Below are 25,910 nucleotides of genomic sequence, written 5' to 3'. Positions count from 1 at the left end.
AGCAGGCCAAACTCTCTCAAAGCTGACATTTCAATCACTGTCCAACACATCATGCAAATGTTCCAGCAATTGTTGCGATGCTATGCAGTGTGCAAGATGAAGAGCTTCAGTAACATGTTTCTCTTTTCAGCAATAGGAGTCGCAGGTGAAGTTTAATTCAGATAAATGCAAATTGTTGCATTTTGTGAAGACAAACTCAGACAGGGTTTATAAAGTTAATGGTAGGGCCCTGAGGAGTGTTGTACATCAAAGAAACCTAGGGGTTCTGGTACACAGTTCCTGGAAAGTGACATCACAGGTAGACAAAGATGGTGAAGAAGGCATTTGGCATGCTTGCCTTCTTGGTCAAAGCATTAAAGGTGTAGGAGTTGGCTGCTATGCAGGACATTGATATGGCCACTTTTGGAGTCCTGCATACAGTTCTGGTTGCTCTCCTATAGGAAGGAGATTCTTAAATTGGAAATGGTGCAGAAAAGATTTGCAAGGATCTTACAGGGACTAAAAGGTTTGAGTTATAAGGAGAGGCTGGATAGCTAGGACTTCATTCTCTGGAATTTAGGAGGTTGAGGGGTGTCCTTATAGAGGTTTATAAAATCACAAGAGGCAAAGCTAAGGTCAATAGCAAAGGTCTTTTCCCTAAGGTAGGGAAATTCAAACCTAGAGGGCATAGTTTTAAGGTGAGAGGAGAAAGATTTAAGAAGGACCTGAGTGGCAACTTTTTTACACAGATGGTGGTTCGTATATTGAATGAACTGCCAGAGGAATTGATAGATGCGGATTCAGTTACAACATTTAAAAAACATTTGGACAGGTACATGAATGAGAAAAGTTATGCAGGCAAATGGGGCTCCTTAGTTTGGGAAACCTATTCAGCATGGAGGAGTTCGACCGAATGGTCTTTTTCTGTGCTGCATGATTCTATGACTCTGTAACATCAGGATCTTTCCAACTCCTCAGTAAGCCTCACAGTTTGCTCATAAACTCTCTAATGAGGTGGAGTTCTTTTGGGGGGGTGTTCCAAAAGTCAAGCCCAGCACAAAATAAGAAGAAATAGGGGAGTAGTGGGAAGGAAGTCCAAATTAGCTATAAGGTTGACAATGCCAAACCTAACCTCAGAAGAAGTACGTGCAGTGATGTGACCCAAAGCAACAAAAAATAATATGAATCAGAGAAAGAGTGGAAATTCATATTTGCATTGTAAATCTAAATCATTGAGTTTTGCTGCAGAGAAAGATGCTCTTCCGCCCATGGTGTCTGTATTGGTCAACAACCACCTCTTTACTCTAATCCCATTTTCCACCAATTGACCCATAGCCTTATATACTATAGTATTTCAAGTGTTCATTGGAATAATTCTCAAATGGTTCCCATGTCTATCATTCTTTCAAGAAATGAGTTGTCTTGATGAAAAATGTTTACCTTAAATGTCCTCGAAACCTTCTGCCCTTGCCTTAAATATGTCCCCTACTTATTTACCCATTCTCTAGGGAGAAATCTCTCTTCTTAATTATCCTATATTTGTACCCCTCAAAATAATGTACATCTCAATTAAGTCCCTCCTCAGACTTCTCTACTCTAAGGAAAACAATCCCAACCTATCCAGTCTCTCTTCATTGTTAAAACACTCCAACCCAGGCAACATCTTTGTGAATCTCTTCTGCACCCTCTCTAGTGCAACCACAATCCACCTACAGTGCGGTGACCAGAAATGCACATAGTACTCCAGTTTGACCTAATAATCTGCACACAGCTCCATCACAACATCTCTGCTCTTATATTCAATGTTTTGACTAATAAAGGCAAGTATCCTAAATATCTTCTTAACCACATTTTCCAACTATCTCATCGCTTTCCAAGATATATGAACACACACACCAAGGTCCCTCTGATTCTTTGCAGTTCCTAGAGTCTTAACAATCATCATGTCTCACTTGTTTTGTTACTCCTTCCAAATAAATCATCTCAGACTTTTCAGGATTAAATTCCAATTGTCACTGTTTTAACCAATGACCAGCATATCTATATTGTGCTGTAGTCTCCTCTTTATTTACCATGCCGCTAATTTTTGTGTCATCTGCAAACTTACTGAATGAGACCTTTCCCCTTCATATCTGGATCATTAATACATACTACAAACAGCAAGTGACTCAGCACCAAAGCTTACACATGCCACAGGAAACAGGCTTCTACTCACAAAATCAAACTTCAACGGTCGAAGTCAGAGAGTGGTGGTAGATGGTAAATATTCAGCATGGAGTCCAGTTACAAGTGGAGTTCCGCAGGGATCAGTTCTGGGTCCTCTGCTGTTTGTAATTTTTATTAATGACTTAGAGGAGGGAGTCGAAGGGTGGGTCAGTAAATTTGCAGATGATACAAAGATAGGTGGAGTTGTGGACAGTGAGGAGGGCTGTTGTCGGCTGCAGAGGGACTTAGATATGATGCAGAGCTGGGCTGAGGAGTGGCAGATGGAGTTCAACCCTGCCAAGTGTGAGGTTGTCCATTTTGGAAGAACAAATAAGAATGCGGAATACAGGGTTAATGGTAGGGTTCTTGGTCAGGTGGAGGAACAGAGGGATCTTGGGGTCTATGTACATAGATCTTTGAAGGTTGCCACTCAGGTGGATAGAGTTTGTAAGAAGGCCTATGGAGTATTATCGTTCATTCGCAGAGGGATTGAATTCAAGAGTCGTGAGGTGATGTTGCAGCTGTACAGGACTTTGGTTAGGCCACATTTGGAGTACTGTGTGCAGTTCTGGTCGCCTCACTTTAGGAAAGATGTGGAAGCTTTGGAGAGGGTGCAGAGAAGATTTACCAGGATGTTGCCTGGAATGGAGAGTAGGTCGTACGAGGATAGGTTGAGAGTTCTCGGCCTTTTCTCGTTGGAACGGCGAAGGATGAGGGGTGACTTGATAGAGGTTTATAAGATGATCAGAGGAATAGATAGAGTAGACAGTCAGAAACTTTTTCCCCGGGTACAACAGAGTGTTACAAGGGGACATAAATTTAAGGTGAAGGGTGGAAGGTATAGGGGAGATGTCAGGGGTGGGTTCTTTACCCAGAGAGTGGTGGGGGCATGGAATGCGCTGCCCGAGGGAGTGGTAGAGTCAGATTCATTGGCGACCTTTAAGCGGCATTTGGATAGGTACATGGATGGGTGCTTAATCTAGGATAGAAGTTCGGCACAACATCGTGGGCCGAAGGGCCTGTTCTGTGCTGTATTGTTCTATGTTCTATGTTGTTCTATCAACCTCAGCCTCCTGTCACTCAGCCAATTTTGGATCCCATTTGCCAAATTGCTCTGGATCTCTTAAGTTCTTAACTTGTCAGAAACCTTAATAATGAATCCCACATCAACTGCACTACTGTTATCCACGCACCAGGTCACATCTTCAAAAAACTCAGTCAGACATGATTGCCTCCCTGAAGAAGCCATGTTGAATATCCTCAAATAATCCTTTGCTCTCCAAATATAGATTAATTCTTTCTCTCAGTTCTTTTTTTCCAAAAGTTTCCCTACCACTCATATTAGATTCACTGGCCTATGGTTCTTGATTTATTGTTATCAGCATTCTTGAATGATGGTACCACATTAGTTATCCTTCCATCCTCAGGCACCTCTCTTGTGCCCAGACATGGTTTGAAAATGAATTGTAAGGTCCCTATAATTTCTTCCCCTGCCTCCCAGAACAACTTGGGATACATCTCATCAGGGGTTGAGGATTTATCCAATTTTAAGCTTCTTAAAATCTCTAAACCTTCCAATGTCTCATTGCTAATTTGCACTCACAGTCCCGTCTTTGATTTCTGTAATGTCCTATAATGTATCTAAAATTTCTTTCTTCCTGGTGAATACGAAATCACAATATTGATTTAAAACCCCATCTCCACTATTTTCCCTTCATCCTTACAAGAATCTGTTGGCCTTGTACCTCAAACTTTACCATCCCAATTCCTTGGTTGACAGAATCCTACCCAAAGAGACTGATTTTATCTCTGTATAAGTGGATGGATTTTGAATGAATTAAACTTGGAGCAGGAGTCTGTTTTTATTGGCAGTTGACAACAAACCAGCGTGTTCAAAACAATAAGATAATGTGGAGCTCTGCTGGGAAAGCAAATGTTGCATCTCTGGTGGTGCAGATAGCAAACGAACATTGTGGCAGAGTGGAACACAACCCTTGCATATTTGGATAATGTGAGTTTCTGTTCTCACCCACCCCATAAGTAGGAGTCAATGCCACTGATTTTCCACAAAAGTAGAGTGCTATATTGTGCTGCAAGGTTTATTTTTAACCATTTGAAGAGTAATTAGTAAACTCCACATTCAGAACATCTGCCATGCAGGGTGACTGAGTGTGAGTTAATCACAAATAGTCAATATACATCTCTGTAGAATCAGTCACTTTTGACAAATCAAATGAATTTTAGAGGATGTAGAGGGTTGCTAATATCAATGGATAAGTAATCCAACACCCCATGTTAGTGTTTGGGGAACATAAGTTCAAATCCCACCATCATAGATAGTGAAATTTGAATTCCATAGTAATCTTTTTTCAATAGTGAGCATGTAACCACTGTCAGTTGTCATCAAAACCCATCTGGTTCATTTTAGGGAAATGAATCTGGCCTAAGATGTGACTCCAGACCCAGAGCAATGCAGCTGATTCTTAACTGCAGTCTGACAGTTAGGAATGGAGAATCAGTACTGGCCAAGCTAGTGAAGTTCAAATTTCAAGAACAAATAAAAACATAGGGGAATAACTTTGTAGGTCGTCCTTGAGAAATTGCAGAACGCACTTGGTAAGGTTTCTTGGAAGATGATTAATAAAATGCATCAAAGGCAACATTGTAATATGGGTTGTTGTTTATTTCAAAGGTTAAACATAGGATGGATTATGATTTTCTGATTGATCTCATAATGCAAGTGTTGTATTAGGAAATGGTCTGAAAGGGTTAATGTTGAAGAATATACTAAGCTCAACTGTCTAATGATCTCACACAGTTTTGGATGGAAAAGAAACAGTTTGATTTGAAGTCCTGATAGAGACAAATGTGGCAACCCTGGTTCCTGATTGTTTCTGCAATTATGCCGAACTAGACGATGTGACCTGTACCTATTGCTGAGATGCATTAAACTACATCTTGTCAGACTATTCTTAGACAAGTGCTGTTTCTCATTAAGATTCAACAGTTGTTTATACTCAGTCACTGCTACATAGACAGGCCATTAGTCACAGGAAGGAGGATTGGTGATACCATGTTATCACAATCATGAGCTATCAGTAGTTGGTACCACAATATACAATAGCAAGCATTGTTTCCAAGGATATATACTGGGACTTCAAATTTTCACCAAAAATATGAAAGAATAGGGAACGGTTCACCTAAGTTTGTTGATGTCACCATGATAGGGTGTAAAAAAACTGACCATAGTTTCACTGGATGAAAAGGTTGCTGCCTTATTAGAGACAGAAAGAGAAATGACTGATGACAATTTCACTTGAAAGTCACCAAACTCCAGGCAAGGAGAGGGGTTGAGAAGACATGACCTTCATGGTAACCTCATCCAGTGTAGGAATTAAACCCATACTGTTGGCATCATATACATTGCAAACCAGCCATCCAGCCAATTGAACTAATGACCTCTGCACAGGATGCAGTTGTGTAGATGGGAGGAGGAAATTACAAAAGGAAATAGCCAGACTTATTGGGTCAGAAGAATTATGGCAGATGTTTTCTAATTTGGCAAAATATGAATTCATCCACTTTGGATTTGAGAGAAACATAGAACAAAACAGCGCAGAACAGGCCCTTCGGCCCTCAATGTCGCGCTGACCTGTGAACTATTCGTCCTCTACACTATCCTATCATCATCCATGTGCTTATCCAAGGATTATTTAAATCTCCCTCATGTGGCTGAGTTGACTACATTGGCAGGTAGGGCATTCCACACCCTGACCACTCTCTGAGTAAAGAACCTGCCTCTGACAGCTGTCTTAAATCTATCACCCCTCAATTTGTCGTTATGCCCCCTTATACAAGCTGACGTCATCATTCTAGGAAAAAGACTTTCACTGTCTACCCTGTCTAATCCTCTGAGCGTCTTTTATGTCTCTATCAAATCCCCTATTAGCCTTCTTCTTTCCAATGAGAACAGACCTAAGTCTTTCAGCCTTTCCCCATAAGACCTTCCCTCCAGACCAGGCAACATCCTGATAAATCTCCTCTGTACCTTTTCCAATGCTTCCACATCCTTCCCAAAATATGGTGACCAGAACTGTACACAATATTCCTAGTGCAGCTGCACTAGTGTTTTGTGTAGTTGCAGCATGATATTGTGGCTCCGGAATTCAATCCCTCTACGAATGAAACCGAACACAGTGTATGCCTTCTTAACAGCACTATCCGCCTGGGTGGCATCTTTCAGGGATCTATGTACATGGACTCCAAGATCCCTCTGTACATCCACACTACCAAGAATCTTTCCATTGACCCAATACTCTGCCTTCCTGTTATTCTTCCCAAAGTGCATCACCTCACATTTAGCTGCATTGAACTCCGTTTGTCACCTCTCAGGCCAATTCTGCAGTTTATCCAAGTCTCCCTGCAACCTGTAACATTCTTCCAAACTGCCCACTATACCACTGACTTTAGTGTCATCTACAAATTTACTAATTCATCCACCTATGCCTGTGTCTAAGTCATTTATAAAAATGACACACAGCAGTGGTCCCAAAACAGATCCCTGTGGCACACCACTAATAACCAGACTCCAAACTGAGTATCTTCCATCAACCACCACTCACTGCCTTCTTTCAGAAAACCAGTTTCCAATCCAAACCGATAAATCACCCTCAATTCTATGCCACTGCATTTTCTCCAACAGCCTACCATGTGGAACCTTATCAAAGGGCTTTACTGTATCCATGTATACCATGTCAACTGCCCTACCCTTATCTACATGCTTGGTTACCTTCTCAAAAAACTCAATGAGATTTGTGAGACACGACCTGCCCTTGACGAAACCATGTGGACTATCTGAAATAAAATTGTTGCTTAAAATCCTATCTCTTATAGTCCTTTCCAAAACTTTCCTACAACAGAAGTAAGCCTCATTGGTCAATAATTACCTGGATCATCTCTACTGCCCTTCTTGAACAAGGGCACAACATTTGCAATCCTCCAGTCCTCTGGTACTAAACCTGTAGACAATGACGTCTCAAATATCAAAGCCAAAGCCTCTGATATCTCCTCCCCAGCTTCCCAGAGAATCCTCAGATAAATCCCATCCGGCCCGGGGGACTTGTCTACTTTCACTCCTTCTACAATTGATAACACCTGTTCATAACTAACCTCGATCCTTTCTAGTCTAATATCTCATATCTCATTCTTCTCCTCTACAATATTCTCCTTTTCCTGAGTGGAAACCAATGAGAAATGTTTGTTTAGCACCTCTCTGATTTCCAAAGGGTCCACACTCAACTTCCCACTTCTGTCTTTGACTGGCCCTATTCCTATCCTAGTCATTCTTTTATTCCTCACATACCTATAGAAAGCTTTAGGGTTCTCCTTTATTCTATTTGCTAAAGACAGCTCATGTCCTCTCTTTGCTCTTCTTAACTCTCTCTTTAAATCCTTCCAAGCTGAGCTGTAACTATCCATCGCCTCATCTGAACCATCTTGTCTCATTAACACATAAGCCTCCTTCTTCTGCTTAACAAGGGATGCAATTTCTGTAGTAAACCACGTTTCCCCTACCTTATCACTTCCTCCCTGCCTGACAGGGACATACCTATCAAGGACACGCAATATCTGTTCCAAAACAAATCCCATTTTATTTTTCATGGCTAAACATAAAAGCAGTGCAGGAGCGAGAAAGGTTTGGTCATCCATGTACACAAATCACTAAATATTAGTGCAGTGGTAATATCATTTTGGCTTACCTTTCAAAAGTGGGAATGTTGTGCAGTAGTTTGGGGAGACCCCACCTGGAGTACTGCATTCAGGATAGACACTGAAAATTGGGAAAATAATGTGATGCTCCACAGGGACAAAAATCCATTGCATTTTATGGTCTAGGCTCAGACAGGGAGGACTACCAGTTGGGAAATCTATGGTGTATTAGGTGTAAAACTGGATCCAGTTGTGACAATGTGTACAGAGCTCGAAGATAAACTGGATAGTGGTAGGTGGTGTAACTGGATCACTGAATTAAGATTGACCTGTTTGAATTGAGGACTTCAATAAGAAAATAAGGATTATCTTCAGTAATGGTTGATGATTCATAAAGGCGAGTCACTCCAAAGGGACACTGTTTAGTACTGAAAATAAATGAATACAAAATACTCTCTTTTATATTTAACATTTTGACTCATTAATTGTGAACTGTAATATGTTCCTTTCTACCTGTATAATGGGCTTTCATTCTTTGTTTGCTTCTTTTCCAGCCTGGATTACAGTGGACCATCAAGAGAATTTTTCTTCCTCTTGTCACAAGAACTTTTCAATCCCTACTATGGTTTGTTTGAATACTCAGCCAATGACACATATACTGTACAGATCAGTCCAATGTCAGCGTTCGTAGAAAATCATTTGGAATGGTAATGTTCACTTTTTCTTTACCTTGCTTATGTCCAGAAACAAAAAATTGCCATAAAAGCTAAATTCCTCACAAAGTTCATTGCAGAGATGAACAGGATTCAAAAATGTTTCTTGTAAAATCAGCTAAAAGTTAATTGGCAACTATGTTTAAACAGCTCCAGTAAACAAATAGTCAAATCTTTATTTTTGCAGTTCTCCTTTTGAATTATCTTGTGTTTCATGCCAGGGTAGTGACAGTCTCTTCAGGTTCATGTCCAAATAAACATTCTTTGTACATAAGAGCATTTTTTAAAAAAGGTTGTATGTGGTCTGTATCTCTGTCTTGTTTACGAAGCAAAATCAGGTACTCATACTACCTTAAACCACTTTTGATTCCTTTTGGGGTAATGTCCACATATGCTGTTAGATTGGAAGGTCGGTCTGGCAACACATTTCCAGTAATTGTACTTTCCAGTAATTGGGTGGCTCGGTAGTTTAGTGGTTAGCTCTGCTGCCTCACAACCAGGAACTCGGTTCGATTCCAACCTTGGGTGACTGTCTGCGTGGAGTTTGCACATTCTCCCTGTGTCTGCGTGGGTTTTCTCTGGGTGCTCCGGTTTCCTCCCACAATCCAAAGATATGCAAGTTAGGTGAATTGGCCATGCTAAATTGCTCATAGTGTTCAGGGATATATAGATTAGTGCATTAGTCAGTGGAAATGTAGAGTAGTAGGGGAATAAGTCTGGTTGGTGTAGACCTGTTGGGCTGAATGGCCTGTTTCCACATTGTAGGGATTCTAGGTAACTTAAATACAAAATAAGGTAAGTTTAAATGATTTTAATTTTGCTATTTCTATTTATTTTTTGAATAAATAGCTGGGGGGTGAGTTTCTGTAGCGGTTCTCCCAATTGTTTGAAGCCACGATTCTGAAAGACTTGCAAAAACCTCAGGGTCACAGTGTGAATGATTTTCATAAGGTTATAGCTGCTCGAGGTGCTGAAGTTCAGGGAAATCTCAAATGGAAAGTTGCCCCTGAAGAGTTTAGGAATTCAAAGAAAGGAAGTTTTAAAGGAGATTTTTCTTAGGAAAAGCCTTTGGAGGTTTTTTTCAGCCTTGGACATCTTATAAAACACATATTTATTTCAACCTCAAATATAAGTCATAATGCTCAATTTTCCCAGCTGTCTGTCGGCTGCTGTTTGATCGACAGAGGTTCCCAGCAGCTGTGATATTTACAGAAGCAGCTTGGATTCGACATGAATCAGAAAAATTTGGATGAATCATTAAGGGTTCTGTTGTAAACAGATTAAATTGTTACTGTGTTAATTTTTTTTAATTTCTTGGTATATTTTAGTTTGCAGTTAGTGAGAACTATCTTCAGACCAGAAAATATTTTAATATTCTGTGGATAATGTGAAATAACTTTATAAACAAGCCAGTTAAAACACACTTATCACATGACAACAGGTGGTATATCTCATTTGAGGCTCTTATTTGACCTTTGTATAAAACCATGTCTGTGCCCTAGCACTGTAAGTCTTGGCTACTAAGAAGAAATGACAGCAGTAGTGGCGTTACCAAACTGTTGAGAAAAACTAGACTGATGTTCATGTGTTTGGCCTAAGGTCATAGGACATCACTAATTTTCCTCCTACATGCCACTGAAACAGCAAATCTAATCCAACTGTTTTCCAGGTCAATTAAAACAATGGTTTGGGAGCATTCTTTATGTTTGCATAAAATGAAGAAACATAGAAACAATAAAGATAGGAGCAGGAGGAGGCCATTTTGGCTTTTTGAGCCTGCTCTGCCATTCATCATGGTCATGGCTGATCATCCAACTCATTAGCCTAATCCTGCTTTCCTCCCATAACCTTTGATCCCATTTGTCCCATGTGCTGTATCTAACCACCTCTTGAAGACATCAACAAGTAGTTGATGGAGACATCAACAACTTCCTGTGGTAATGAATTCCACAGGCTCACCACTGTTTAGGTGAAGAAATGTCTCCACATCTATGTTCTGAATGGTGTACCCCGAATCCTCAGACTGTGACCTCTGGTTTTGGACACACCCACATTGGGAACATCCTCCCTGCATCAACCCTGTCAAGTCCTGTTAGAATTTTGTAAATCTCTATGATATCCCCCCATTCATCTGAACTCCAGCAAAAACAATCCTAACCTAGTCATTTCCTCCTAATGCGTCAGTGCTCCCACCCCTAGAATCAGCCTGGTAAACCTTCGCTGCAGTCTCTCAAGAGCAAAAGCATCCTTCTTCAGAAAGGGACACCAAAACTGCACACAATGTTCTAGGTGTGGCCTCATGAAGGCCCTGTATAATTGCAATGACACATCCCTGCTCCTGTACTCAAAACCTCTTGCAATGAAAGGCAACATTCCCTTTGCCTTCTTTACCATCTGCTGCCTGTGTATGCTTACCTTCAGCGACTGTGTACAAGGACACCCACATCTCCCTGCACATTCCCCTCTCCCAGTTTGCAGCCATTCAAGTAGTAATCTGCCTTCTTGTTTTTGCTTGCAAAGTGAATAGCCTCACATTTATCCAAATTATACTGCATCTGCCATTGATTTTCCCACTCACCCAAACTGTCCAGATCATGCCGAAGGATCTCTGAATCCTCATCATAGTTCATCCTCCCACCAACTTGGTATCATCTGCAAACTTTGAGATATTTTACTCTTGAAATATTCATGAATTGAAATTGTCAACTGCATTCTTTCAGTGGTGTCACGCATATTTAAATTAATGTCTTTCATAAGCAATATTTACAAGTTCTTATTTCTTAGTAATGAGGATTAACAACTGTGTATTCACTCCCAAATGCATCAGTAATGAGTCAGTTGCTCAAGGAACAATAGAAAATGTTTGTGCTGAGATGGTCAGGATTGAAGAATATTGAAGACCACTGTTATTACTTCGGAAATCATGGAGTATTTCCACAGAACAGTTGAACAGGAGATTAAATGAATGGAGTAGAGTCTATCAAAACATAGCATACCCGTGGCATCATTTTGTATGCCAACATTGGGTTAATCTGCAGGTGTTACCTCTAGATGTGACTATTTCAATGCATATCTGGCCAGCCTTCCAGATTTAACTAGGAGAAAGTGAGGACTGCAGGTGCTGGAGATCAGAGCTGAAAAATGTGTTGCTGGAAAAGCACAGCAGGTCAGGCAGCATCCAAGGAGCAGGAGAATCGACGTTTCGGGCATAAGCCCTTCTTCAGGAATGAGGACGGTGTGCCAAGCAGGCTAAGATAAAAGGTAGGGAGGAGGGACTTGGGGGAGGGGCATTAGGAATCCGATAGTTGGAAGGAGGTTAAGGTGAGGGTGATAGGCAGGAGAGGGGGTGGGGACGGAGAGGTTGGGAAGAAGATTGCAGGTCAAGAAGGCGGTACTGAGTCTGAGGGTTGGGACTGAGATAAGGTGGGGGGAGGGGAAATGAGGAAGCTGGAGAAATCTGCATTCATCCCTTGTGGTTGGAGGGTTCCTAGGTGGAAGATGAGGCACTCTTCCTCTAGGCATCGATTTGCCATGGTCTGGCGATGGAGGAGGCCAAGGACCTGCATGTCCTTGGCAGAGTGGGAGGGGGAATTAAAGTGTTCAGCCACAGGGCGGTTGGGTTGGTTGGTGCGGGTGTCCCAGAGGTGTTCTCTGAAACGTTCCGCAAGTGGCGGCCTGTCTTCCCAATATAGAGGAGGCTACATCAGGTGCAGCAGATGCAGTAAATGATGTGTGTGGAGGTGCAAGTGAATTTGTGATGGATATGGAAGGATCCCTTGGGGCCTTGGAGGGAGGTAAGGAGGGAGGTGTGGCACAGGTTCTGCGTTTCTTGCGGTTGCAGGGGAAGGTGCCGGGAGTGGAGGTTGGGTTGGTGGGGGGTGTGGACCTGACGAGGGAATCGTGGAGGGAATGGTCTTTCCGGAACGCTGATAGGGGAGGGGAGGGAAATATATCTTTGGTGGTGGGGTCTGTTTGGAGGTGGCGGAAATGTCAAAGGATGATACGACGTATCTGGAGGTTGGTGGGGTGGTAGGTGAGGACCAGTGGGGTTCTGTCCTGTTGGTGATTGGAGGGGTGGGGTTCAAAGCCAGAGGGGCGGGAAGTGGAGGAGATGCGGTGGAGAGCATCGTCAACCACGTCTGAGGGGAAATTGCGGTCTTTGAAGAAGGAGGCCATCTGGGTTGTTCGGTATTGGAATTGGTCCTCCTGGGAGCAGATGCAGCAGAGGCGAAGGAATTGGGAATATGGGATGGCAGGGTGGGAGTAGGTGTAATCTAGGTAGCTGTGGGAGTCGGTCAGTTTATAGTAAATGTCTGTGTTGAGTCGGTCGCCCGAGATAGAAATGGAGAGGTCTAGGAAGCGGAGGGAGGAGTCTGAGACGGTCCAGGTAAATTTGAGGTCAGGGTGGAAGGTGTTAGTAAAGTGGATGAACTGTTCAACCTCCTCGTGGGAGCACGAGGCAGCGCCGATACAGTCATCGATGTAGGGGAGGGAAAGGTGGGGCGGTGGTGCCACTGTAGCTGCGGAAGATGGACTGTTCCACATATCCGACGAAGAGGCAGGCACAGCTGGGGCCCATGCGGGTGTCCATGGCTACTCCTTTGGTTTGGAGGAAGTGGGAGCATTGGAAAGAGAAGTTGTTCAGAGTGAGGACCAGTTCAGTCAGTCGAAGGAGGGTGTCAGTGGAAGGGTACTGGTTGGGTCGGCGGGAAAGGAAGAAGCGGAGGGCTTTGAGGCCTTCGTGATGGGAGAAGGAGGTGTATAGGGACTGGATGTCCATGGTGAAGATAAGGCGTTGGGGACCGGGGAAGCGAAAATCATAGAGGAGGTGGAGGGTGTAGCTGGTGTCCTGAACATAGGTGGGGAGTTCTTGGACTAAGGGGCACAGGACCGTGTCGAGGTATGCAGAGATGAGTTCGGTGGGGCAGGAGCAGGCTGAGACAATGGATCGGCAGGCCAGTCAGGTTTGTGGATTTTGGCCAGGACGTAGAAACGGGCAGTGTGGGGTTTTGGGACGATGAGGTTGGAGGCGGTGGATGGGAGATCCCCTGAGGTGATGAGTATGGATGGTCTGGGAGATGATGGTTTGGTGGTGGGAGGTGGGGTCATGGTCAAGGAGGCAGTAGCGGAGGTGTCCGCGAGCTGGTGTTTAGCCTCAGCAATGTAAAGATTGGTGCGCCAAACTACTACTGCGCCTCCCTTGTCTGCCAGTTTGATAGTGAGGTTGGGGTTGGAGCGGAGTGAGTGGAGGGCTGTATGTTGCGAGGGTGAGAGGTTGGAGTGGATAAGAGGGGTGGACAGGTTGAAGCGGTTAATGTCACGGTGGCAGTTGGCTATGAAGAGACCGAGGGCGGTTAAGAGGCCAACACGGGGTGTCCAGGTGGATGGGGTGTGTTGGAGGCGGGAGAAGCACCGCCTTCTTGACCTGCAATCTTCTTCCCGACCTCTCCGCCCCCACCCCCTCTCCGGCCTATCACCCTCACGTTAACCTCCTTCCACCTATCGCATTCCCAACGCCCCTCCCCCAAGTCCCTCCTCCCTACCTTTTATCTTAGCCTGCTTGGCACACCCTCCTCATTCCTGAAGAAGGGCTTATGCCCGAAACGTCGATTCTCCTGCTCCTTGGATGCTGCCTGACCTGCTGCGCTTTTCGAGCAACACATTTTCAGCTTCCAGATTTAACCCCTACTAAACTTGAGGTCTTCTAAAACCACCATGTTTCCTGTCTCCATATTCACACCCAGTTCTTCATCCAACAACAATGTGCTTGCTAACTTAATATATATTGACTCCCATTTTAGCGATATATCAATTTACAAATTCTCACCCTTGTTTTCAAATCCATTCTTCAATTGTGTGTCATGTGCATTGCTGATATTAATTGCTCCATTTGAAGCTGTGCCTTTATTTACCAAAGCCCTCAGCTCTAGAATTCCCTCCATGTATCTCACCAACTATCGACTTCTCCTCTTTTAAGAGCTTCCTTAAAACCTACCATTTTGACCAGGTTTTGGTGATCTGCCTAAAATTTCTTTTAGTCTGATGGTAATCCTGTGGAGAAGTTTTACTTTGTTAAAGCTATTATATATATGTATTAAAGTGATAGAAGTGGACAGATTCAGCATGGATTTACAAAAGGGAAATGATTTACCACGAGCCATTGTTTAGTCCATGCAATTATACAGGGCAGTGAATAGGTACGGGCTGCTCAAAGTCAGCATAAACCCACTGGGTGAAATGCAGTAAGTTGTGATTGCTGAAGAAATAGGCTTGACAGGCTACTGATCATTTCATGTTCTCTGATGTTTAACTATCCCAGCTTGGGGTGACACTATTACAGTAAAAAGCCAGGTTTTGTAACGTCTTAAGAAGCAAGCAACTTCGGGCTTCGTATTGTAGCTACTGTCACTTCAACAGCTGGTCAGTTATGATGTAGCCATGAAAGAATATACACAACATCATGTCTTTGCAGGCCTTTAATTGACAAAATAGAAAGACTGATACCAAATCAAAAGGCTATTGCAAATCTATTCAAGTAATGTTTGACAAGGCACACTTCACCGGCATAACCACTTCTTTTGGATGACAGATGGCAGACTTGTGAGACAAATTGTCTCCTGTGAAATATAATTAGGGCGCTTATCTATATTTGGTGGAAGAAGCAGTACAAAAGTTGAGATGCCTCAGTTAAGTTGAAGTAAATGGAAATCAGGAGGAAATCCCTCCACTGGTTGAAGTCATACCTACGAAAACGAAAATGGTTGTTGTTGTTGGAAGCCAGGTAGCTCTTTAGGGATTTCTCAGAGTAATGTACCACATCCAAATATCATCACCATCTACAACTCCACAGACAATGAAGCAAGCTGTGCCTTCTTGCATCAAGTCCTGGATGACATTCGGGTTGGGACTGACATGTGTCATTAACTAACCATCTCTAACAAGACACAGAAACTCTTTAAGGCTTCACTTTTAGCTGCAGCCAAGCATTATTGAATTTTCTGCCCCTGTATCTCCGGTTATGAGAGGCCTGTCACTGCTGGTTCACCGTAAGGTTATTCAATTAATGCCCAAGAAGTGGAATGGTATAAGTCTCAAACAAATGTCTTTCTTAGCCTTATGCAATTAGACACAAGAAAATTAACTCCAGAATCATTTTCTCCAATAAGAAGTCTCAGAAAAATGATCACCTTTTAACTATTTTATGTAGCTGCATAATTTGAATTCATATAGAAGTCACCTTATAAAAAGAGCTTGGCTTTTATTATTTATGTTATAGAAATAAATCAAAGGTTTTTCTTCTGCAGTTCAGATATTTGGCCACATGCTCCTGTTTTCTGGCTAGAATTTTGTAAAAGAACTGCTGTCCAATGCACTTTGTTAAATATTTCAGGTGTTTCTATAAATAGGAGCATTCAGCACATACCAGAAATGTATGGTTGCTGTGCTAGAAGTAGCATTTGTTCCAGTTTTAATCTTGAGGGACTTCTGTGCACAATGAGGATAGTATTGACATCAGCTTCAATTTTGGCAGCAGGGTTGTAAAATAAACAAGCTCTCATTGCTACCTCTTGAGGTGCTGACAGCTCTGACAGAGATGGTTTCCTCAGTCACATGCAACAGCAGCAGTACTAACAGTGGCAGCAAGAGTGAGTAACTGGAGATGATGGCCATTGCTATTATCACTGCACTGTTAATCCAGAGACCCAGTTAATCTTCTGGGATCCGGTGTTCGAAGCCTGCATGTGGTGAAATGTGAATTCAATAAAAATCTGTAATTAAGGAACTAATGATGACTGCAAATTCATTGTTGATTGTCAGAAAAACTCCATCTGGTTCACTAATATCTTTTATGGAAGGAAATTGCTTTCCTTACCTGGTCTGGCCTACATGTGACTCCAGACCCACAGCAATGTGGTTGATTCTCAACCTCAGTTAAGGGTGGACAATAAATGCTGGCCTAGCCAGCCACATTCTCATCCTGTGAATGAATACAGAAGAAAAGCTACTCAGCCAATACAATTACCTAGTACCTTTGACCTGTACTGATCTCTTGCAGGGTCCACTGCCAGAAGTTAAGACTCAAATTAACACAACTGTACGTATGTACAAGTTTGCACAAGTGGAGTTGTTTAAAGATCATGGTCAAGGTTGTGTGATCTCTTCAAGAGAATAAATGAGGCATATATTAAAGCACCAGATAGTATTGAGATATTTGGACTTGATGACAAGGGAAAAGGAATCAAATCCAAAATTAAGGACTGAATTATCTTTTGACAAGTTCCAAGTTGCTTTAGTTGTTTTGGAGGATCTTTCACTGCAAGACCTAGCTATGTTTTGGTGTATCTTATCAAATGTGTTGCATTAATTACCCATACCATTCCATTGAGTCCATTGCCAGTTCTATCTTATTATGTGCTGTTCCTAGAACAACTCACCCTTCAATGGATATCCCAGAATTCACTGGCGTCCCTTGCACTTGCTATTTTGAAAGCCTATTGTGCATCCAGATAAACACTTGTCAGTCCAGAACTGCCCTGTACAGTTCCTGACATTTTCCATGGACATGGCAGACAGAGGGAAAATCAGTTTATCACTGTGTGGGCAGGAGCTGGAGGTTCTACTGAATGATGCAGCAGTGGATTTTGTCTTCCTGCAGAGCCAGCAGTGAAGGTCATGATCCTGCTCTGAGGTTGCCCACCTGGGTCAGTGCATTGTCAACAATCTGGAGGAATGTACAGCAATGGAGGAAGAAGCTCAATGTCCTTCTTCACTCTACCAGGGAAAGTTTCAACATTTTCTCTCTCATACCTCACATACACTCTGTCTCTGCAACTGCACCAACCTCCCACAAGGTTCATTCCCCACCTCTCTATTTCCTCACTCACCCACCCCAACTCCCGACACCACTAACCCTACTGCCTATGCATTCACTTGTTGGGACACTTCCTCACTTGCACCAAAAGTCATATCCACTTTCATCTCCCATAACTACCTCTCTCTCATTCCAGAGGAATACAGGCCCTAATACAGGATAGAAATACTCAAGATGATGGGCTGTCTGACATTGAGTTCCTCATACCTTGTGCAGACAGTATCCTGATTCTGACCATCCTAACAGGGCTGGTTTCAGATGCTGCCCTTGGCATTGTGAATCTGGGACACCAACCCCTCAACTTCCTGCCACCCTCCCCCAAGCTGAAGACTGTTCCCCCTTCACTAAGTGGAGGCCTGGTGACAGCCATGACAATCTTCCTTTCTTTGTGTCAGTGCTAAATGGCAAGGCAAGGTAGAAGTAATATGAGTCTACTATCTCTGGATGATGGTGCAATGCCGAAAAGAGCAACACAAGGCAGGGAAGCATCCAGGTAGGCTCAGAATGAGTTAGTACTATGAGAGTGAGTGAAGAGTCTGGAGGTGCAGCCTGGTCCAGTCCATGAGCTGGGTACATGTTCCCGAGTACATGCTGCAGCATTACAATGGTAGTTCCAGCACTTGCTGAATGGCCTATTCTCAGACTGGGACCTCTAATTCTGGATTCCCCCATCTTGAAGAGCATCCTTCCGCTATCAACCCTGTCTGGTCCTGTTAGAATTTCATAGATTTCTACCAGATCCCCCTCATTCTTCTAAACCCTAGTGAATATATTCCCAACAGGTCCAGTGCCTCCATGTGTGACAGTCCTGCCATCCCAGGAATAAGTCTGGTAAACATTTGTTGCCCTCCCATCATAGCCAGAACACCCTTTCTCAAATAAGGAGACTGAAACTGCAGACAATACTCTAGATGTCATTTTGTACAACAGCAGCAAGATATCCCTACTCCTTCACTTGACTCCTCTCCCTTTGAAGGCAAACATACTATTTGCCAAATTCACTACCTGCTGCAGCTGCACACTTACCTTCAGTAACTGGAGCACAAGGACACCCAGGTCTTGTTTCACTGACCCATTCTCAATCTACTACCATTCAGAAAATAATCTGCTTTCATGTTTCTCCTACCAAAGTGGATAACCTTACATTTACCCACATGATACTGCTTCTGCTATGTATTTGTCCAGTTACTTTAATTGTCCAAATCACACTGAAGTTTCTCTGCATCCTCCTCATAGTTTACCCTCCCACCTAGCTTTGTGCCATCTGCAAACTTGGAAATACTACATTTAGTTCCCTCTTCCTTCATTGACATATGTTGAGAATAGCTGGGGACCTGATCTCTAATCTCCGCAGTACCCCACGAGTCATTGCTTGCAACTCAGAAAAAGACTTGTTTAGTCCTACTCTTCCTGCTGACCAGTTCTCAGTCTATTGCAGTATACGACCTTTAATCGCATATGCTTTCATTTTTAGTTTAATTAATCTCTTATGTAGGACATTTTCAAAATCCTTCTGAAAATCCAAGTTAACTATATCCACTGACTCCCACTTATCCACTCTACAAAATGCATCCTCAAAAACGTCCAGTAAATTTGTCAAGCACAACTTCCCCTTTGTAAATACATGCTGACTCTGACTGATTTTGTCACTATCTTCCAAATGCTCTGCTGTTATGTATTTTATAATGGACTCTTGCATTTTTCCCAGACCCAATGTCAAGGGGACAAGTCTATCATTTGCTGCTTTTTCTTTGTCTCCCTTTGTAAATGGTTGGATTACATTAACTACCCTCCAATCCAGAGGGGCTGTTCCAGAGTCTACCGAATTTTGGAAGATGACCACTAGCAAATTTGCTACTTTTAGAGGCACTTCTTTAAGTAATGTAGGGTGAGGGTGATCAAATCATGGGGATTCATTTGTTTTAATCCCATTAGATTTCCAGTTCCATTTTGCTAGTTATACTAGCTTTTTCAATTCCTTTTTCCCATTAGAACCTCAGTTCCACCATATTTTGGGGATGTTGATTATATCTTTCTTGGTGAAGACAAAAATGAATTATGTATTTAACTGGGTAAAAACAATAACTGCAGATGCTAAAAACCAAATACTGGATTAGTGGTGCTGGAAGTGCACAGCAGTTCAGGCAGCATCCAAGGAGCAGCGAAATCGACGTTTCGGGCAAAAGCCCTTCATCAGGAATAAGGGCTTTTGCCCGAAACGTCGATTTCGCTGCTCCTTGGATGCTGCCTGAACTGCTGTGCTCTTCCAGCATCACTAATCCAGTATATGTATTTAACTGGTCTGCCATTCCTTTGTTTACCATTAAAAATTCCAATGTTTCTCACTGTACAGGACATATATTCATCTTTATGATCTTTTTCTCTTCACATACAGGAGTAACTTTGACTATCAGTTTGTATGTTCCCAGGTAGTTTACTCTCATGCTCTTTTTGTTGTTTTTAGTCAATCTCTTTGTTTCCTTTTGATGGAATCTAAACTGTTCCCAATCCTCAGGTCTGTTGCTTTTTTAGCCAATTTGTATGCCTGCTCCTTGGATCTAATATTATTCCTAATTTCCTTTTTTATCCATGGTCTGACCATATTTCCCATTTAATTTTTCTGTCAGATTGCACTGAATTACTTTTGCAGTTTATTCATGTACTCTTTGAATGTTTGTCATTGCCTATCTATCATCATCTCATTAAATAACAATTCCCAATTTATCATAGCTAGCTCGTGCTTCATAAAATTATAATTTCCTTTATTTATTTCTTGGATGTGGATCAGACATGTGCCCTGAGGGTTCTTGGAGGCTGGTACATGTTGGATGCCAATGTCCCATGGACGTGAGGTGAATGTGTTCAGTGCGGATGAAGCATGACCTTAAGTGTTAGTGCCTGGTACCAAATATGAAGGTCCATCAGAGCAAATGGTGAGCTGAATCTGTCAGGTACTTGTTTTGGTTTCCATATCGTATGTTCTCAGCATCCAGCTTGTTTGGGTTGTTTGGTAAATTAGAGAGCTGATTACCAACAAGGCATTTAACAAGCTTTAATCAATTGGAAGTCACCATGTTCTAGAGAGAATCTTGTCACACCCCTTGTGAATGGCATAAAAGGTGGAGCAAGATGATCTCGATGTTGCGATGGGCCTCAGCATACTTTTCACTGCATTCTGCCATATGGTACACCAGAGTCCATGTCACTCAGACCTTGAAAAGATTCTATCGAAGGGATCTGCGGTAAATCCCAAAGCTGGTATCCACAAATGGGAAACAATTGCTCAATGTAGTGATAGTAAATGTTTGAGAGAAAAGGATAGATTTTTTAAAAGGGTAAACTTCAATTGGGAAATAAAATCAGGGACTTTAAATTCATGTCATACATGTAATTTTTCTAACTTTTTCTAACTATTTTTTAACTTAACCTAGAAAGGAAGCAGCAAACATAGTGCTCAGATTAACTTGCAATTGACGCTTTGGATGTTGTTCAGGAAAAATAAGTCTTAATTGTTCCTGGAAATAGCAAACAAATTATTGCAAATCTGAAATTGATCTAAGATACGCTCGAGGCCATAAGACTGCATTTAGAAATGTAGAGCAGGAGGAGGCCATTTAGACCCTTGTGCCAGTTCTGCCATTTAATAAAATCTTGACTGATCTGAATGTAATCTCAAATCCACATTCCAACCTACCCCTCACAAATCCTCACCCCTTGGCCACAAAGAAATTATCCACCTCTCCCTTTGTGAACATCTACAGACATGAAAATTTCCACCACCCTTTTCAGGAAGAGAATTTCCACTGCAACTGTCTGAGAAAAGCATTTTGCTTAATCTTTGTCTTCATTGGGTGATTGATTATTTTTAAATAGTGAACCCTAGTTCTAGATTATTACACAAGGGGATACAGCCTCTCCACATCTCCTTTGCGAAGACCCATCAAGAGCAGATATGTTTCAATCAAGTCTGCTCTTACTCTTCTAAACTCCAGTCATTAGACAACACATCCATTCCATACATTAGTCTGTTAAACTGTCTGTGAACTCCTTTCAACATATTTACATCCTTCTGTGTTCTATTCACCTCATAATAAATGACAACATTCTATCAACTTTCCTAATTCCTTGCTGAACCTGCATTCTATCATTTTGTGATTCATACACTCAGAGTTAGTGAGTTTTAAGAAGATTTGTAGCTCAGGTTGAGGTTCTGGATGTAGTTTTGCTTACTGAGCTGTAAGATTCATTTTCAGACGTTTCATCACCTTACATACAGATGAGGAAGGACACCACTTTGGGACAAAGCATCCATCCTAGGACAAGCCAAACAGAGACATGCATGAGAATTCCTAGAAGCATGGCATTCCAAACGGAACTCTATCAACAAACACATTGACTTGGACCTGATTTACCACCCCCTGAGAAAAAGAACAGGAAATGACATCACCACAGGAAACGACATCACCAACCCAAAGAAACCCAAACATATAAATAGAAAGCAGGGATAATCAGCAATGCTTCGTCCGGAGGCTCACTGAAAAAGTTACCTAGTATGGTGACAAAACATCTGAAAATGAACCTTCCCACTAAGTGAGCAAACCTACATCCATACACTAGGAGTCTCAGATCACTCTGCATCTCAAAACTCTGTAGTCCTCTGCCATTTACATAATATGCTTCTTTTTCATTCTTCCTGCCAAAATGGACAATTTCATATGTTCCAATGTATACCCCATTTGCCACATCTTTTGCCCGCTCCATTTACCATATCTCTATATTTTTGTAGCCTTCTTATGTCCTCTTCACAACTTACTTGCCTACCTACTTTTGTGCCATCAACAAACTTGTCAACCATACCTTTCAGCCCTTCATCCAAGTGATTTATATAAGTCATAATCAGTTGAAGTCCCAGCACTGATTCCTGTTGCTGCCTTGCCAAACTAAAAAAAACCTATTTATGTTTATTCTCTGATTCCTGTTAACGAGCCAATCATTTCTCCATGCCAATATGCTACCTCAGATTCTATGACCTTTAATTTTCTGAAATGGACTTTGATGTGGCACTTTAATGCCTTCTAGAAATTGAAGATAATACATCCTTTTATCCAAGCAGATAATTTCCTCAAAAAATACCAATTGCTTGGTTAAACTTGATTTCTTCTTGCAAAACCATGTTGATTCTACCTAAAATGTATTTAGGTGTCTGACTGTACCTTCTTTAAGAATAGCTTCTAACATTTTCACTATGATAGCTGTTAAGCTAACTGGCCTGTAGTTTTCTGCTTTCCCTCTCCCTCTCTTTTTGAATTACATTTGCTATCTCTAAATCTAAAATGACTTCACTGAATCTAGGCCAGTATGGAAGATTAAGCTCAATACATCAACTATCTCACAAATCACTTTTTATAAAACCCTGGGATAAAGTCCATTGGAACTCCAATACTTGTGAACCAACAGCTCCAACAATTTACTTAATACCGTTCTACAGAGATTACAACTTTTCTGAGTTCCTCCCTCACTTCCATTTTCTGATTTATAGTTGTTCTTGGGATGTTACTTCTATCCTCTGTAGTGAAGATCAGTGTGAAATACTTGTTCAATGAATCTGCCATCTCCTTATTTTCAATTATTAATTCTCTCAACTGACTCATTGGTTAGCTCTGATTTATACTGAAGAGGGTGCAGAGGAGATTAACCAGGATGTTGCCTGGGCTGGAGCAGTTCAACTACAAAGAGAGGCTGGATAAGCTCGAGTTGTTTTCTTTAGAGCAGAGAAGGAACAGAGAGGACCTGATTGAGGTGTATAAGACTATGAGTGCCACAGACCAGATGGAATGGGGCACAACTTTAAGGCAGGAGAGTTAGTGGTGATTTGAGGAATTTTTCTTTTCCCCCAGAAAATATTGAGAATCTGGAGGGTGGTAGACACAGGAAATCTCACACCTTTGAAATGTATTAGGATGTGCACTTGAAATGTTATGCCATTCAAGGCTACCGGCCAAGTGCTGGAAACTGGGATGATGGTGGATTTCATGAAGTTTTATTTTTGTGTGATGCATGGCTCAATGCAGACCTTGATCAGATGGGCAGATGGGCCAAGGAGTGGCAGATGGAGTTTAATCTAGATAAATGTGAGATGTTGCACTTTGGTAAGGCAAGTCAGGCAGGACTTATGCACTTAATGATAGGTCCCTGAGGAATGTTGCTAAACAAAGAGACCTTGAGGTGCAGTTCCTTGAAGATGGAATCACAGGTAGACAGGAAAGTGAAGAAAGTGTTTGGTATGCTTGCCTTTATTGGTCTGCACATTGACTATAGGAGTTAGGTTGTCATATTGTGGCTGCACAGGACATTAGTTAGGCCACTCTTGGAATGCTACATTCAATTCTGGGATCCTTGCTTTGGAAATATGTTGTTAAACATGAAAGGCTGTAGAAAAGATTTTGGATGTTGCTGGGTTTGGAGGTTTGAGCTGTAGGGAGAGGCTGAATAGGCTGGGGCTATTTTACTTAGAGAATCAGCGGCTGAGGGGTGACCTTATAGAGGTTTATAAAATCATGAGGGGCATGGATAGGGTGACTAGCCAAGATGTTTTCCTTAGGGTAGCTGAATCCAAAACTAGAGGGCATACGTTTAAAGTTGAGAGGGGAAAGATTTAAAAGGGGACCTAAGGGGCAACTTTTCCATGCAGAGGGTGGTGCGTATACGGAATGAGCTGCCAGAGGAAGTGGTGGAGGCTGGTACAATTACAACATTTAAAAGACATCTGGATAGGTATATGAATAGGAAGGGTTTAGAGGGATATGGTCCAAATGCTGGCAAATGGGACTAGATTAATTTAAGATATCTGGTCAGCATGAATGAGTTGGATTGAAGTGTCCGTTTCTGTGCTGTACACCTCTATGACTCTATGTTAATATGCTGAAGGACCTCTTCTGCGCTGAATTATTCTATGACGTGATGATTTGTTGAGTCTTCTGTTAGCACCATGACAGTGTAATTCATTCAGTTACTATGAATGTCACCTTTACTCAGAATCAAGAAACTGAAAATATAAACCCCAGCCTCACCATCCAGTAACTAATTAGTTTGGTCGATCTGAAAATGAATTCCAGTTGTTGCAGTTAAAGTTTTCGGAATATTTAGAAGTGGGTGACAGATGTCAAAAAATTCCAGTCCTCTGGCCGGAAATTTAACCTGATCTTCTAAGATAATTGCAAGTCTCTTTTAAATAAACAGACATTTTCCTGCAAATTGAAGAACGGTCTGACCTCAGTGTACTATAATCAATATAAAGAAATTGAAGCCTTTGCAGTTATGTCAATAAGGCCATCTGGGAATTATAGCCTCCATTTATTTTGGGAGCAACATTTTCACTGATCCATCACACACAGAAACTTGATTTCTGTCTGTTCAGCCATTGTAAATTATGTCTATATCAATTCCTGGCCCTGATTTAGAATTATTCAGTTACTCCTGAGAATTACTTGAAATGACAAATATATGTGTTAACTTTATAAACCTAAGAATGCAAAGGAAATGAACATTCAGCCCTAGGAAACAGACAGCACATACATTGTTATCTGGAAACATAAGCGAATACTACAGGTTGACATACTCCAAGTTGGCAGTTCAGTGTAAAAGCTTCATCTAAATGAAATCCATTTTTCCCTAATGTAATTGCTACCTATTTCCTGTGTTTTCCAATTCCAATATTGTTCCAATTTCCTGACAGTTTTTTTTTCAAATTGCATTCTATTTAATATTTAATTATTTACCAGCACCTCCCTCACTCTTCAACCCACTCTGCTCTGCTGCTAATATTTTGCTTTCCAGTCTGTCCTGTAACTAAGGCATCAAATAATGTAGAACAAAGCAATCTGCAGCTTGTTCTTATTCATTCGGGGATGGGGCATTGTTGGTTGACCAGAATTTACTGCTCGTCCCTAGTTGTTCTTAAGAAGGTCGTAGTGAACTGCCTTCTTGAACTGCTGCAGTCCACCTGCTGTAGATTGGCAGCAGGTGGGAATGCCAGGATTTTGACCCAGTGACAGTGAAGGAATGGCAATATATTTGCAAGTCAGAATGGGGAGTGGCTTCGAGGGGAGCTTGCAAGTGGTGGTGTTCCCATGCATCTGCTGCCCTTGTCCTTCTAGATGGATGTGGTTGTGGATTTGGAAGGTGTTGATTGAGGATGTTTGGTGAATTTCTGCAGTGCACCTTGTAGATATTACACACTGCTTCTATTGAGCATTAGTGGTCGAGATAGCAGATGTTTGGGGATGTGGTGTCAATCAAACAACTGCTTTGTCCTGTATGGTGTCAAGCATCTTAAATGTTGTTGGATCTGCACTCACCCAGGCAAATAAGGAGTAATCCTTTACACCCCTGAGATGTGCCTTGTAGATGATGGACAGACTTGACGGATTCAG

The 25,910-nt window shown here is 41.9% G+C and overlaps 1 protein-coding gene across 8 annotated transcripts in view; it reads left to right on the top strand.

The window, feature by feature from the left end:
• Positions 1 to 25,910, top strand: part of LOC140480604 (E3 ubiquitin-protein ligase HECW1-like) — a 467,461-nt gene that overhangs the window by 374,375 nt on the left and 67,176 nt on the right. For all 8 annotated transcript variants that reach the window (XM_072575690.1, XM_072575692.1, XM_072575685.1 and 5 more), the window contains one exon: positions 8,448 to 8,600. In XM_072575690.1, coding sequence (XP_072431791.1) covers positions 8,448 to 8,600 — 153 coding nt within the window. The remainder of the gene's footprint in view (positions 1 to 8,447; positions 8,601 to 25,910) is intronic.

This window comes from Chiloscyllium punctatum, chromosome 8, assembly GCF_047496795.1.
Source record: "Chiloscyllium punctatum isolate Juve2018m chromosome 8, sChiPun1.3, whole genome shotgun sequence".
Lineage (NCBI taxonomy): Eukaryota > Metazoa > Chordata > Chondrichthyes > Orectolobiformes > Hemiscylliidae > Chiloscyllium > Chiloscyllium punctatum.
Note: the sequence above shows the minus strand (reverse complement) of the source record. Positions and strands in the feature narration are given on the sequence as shown.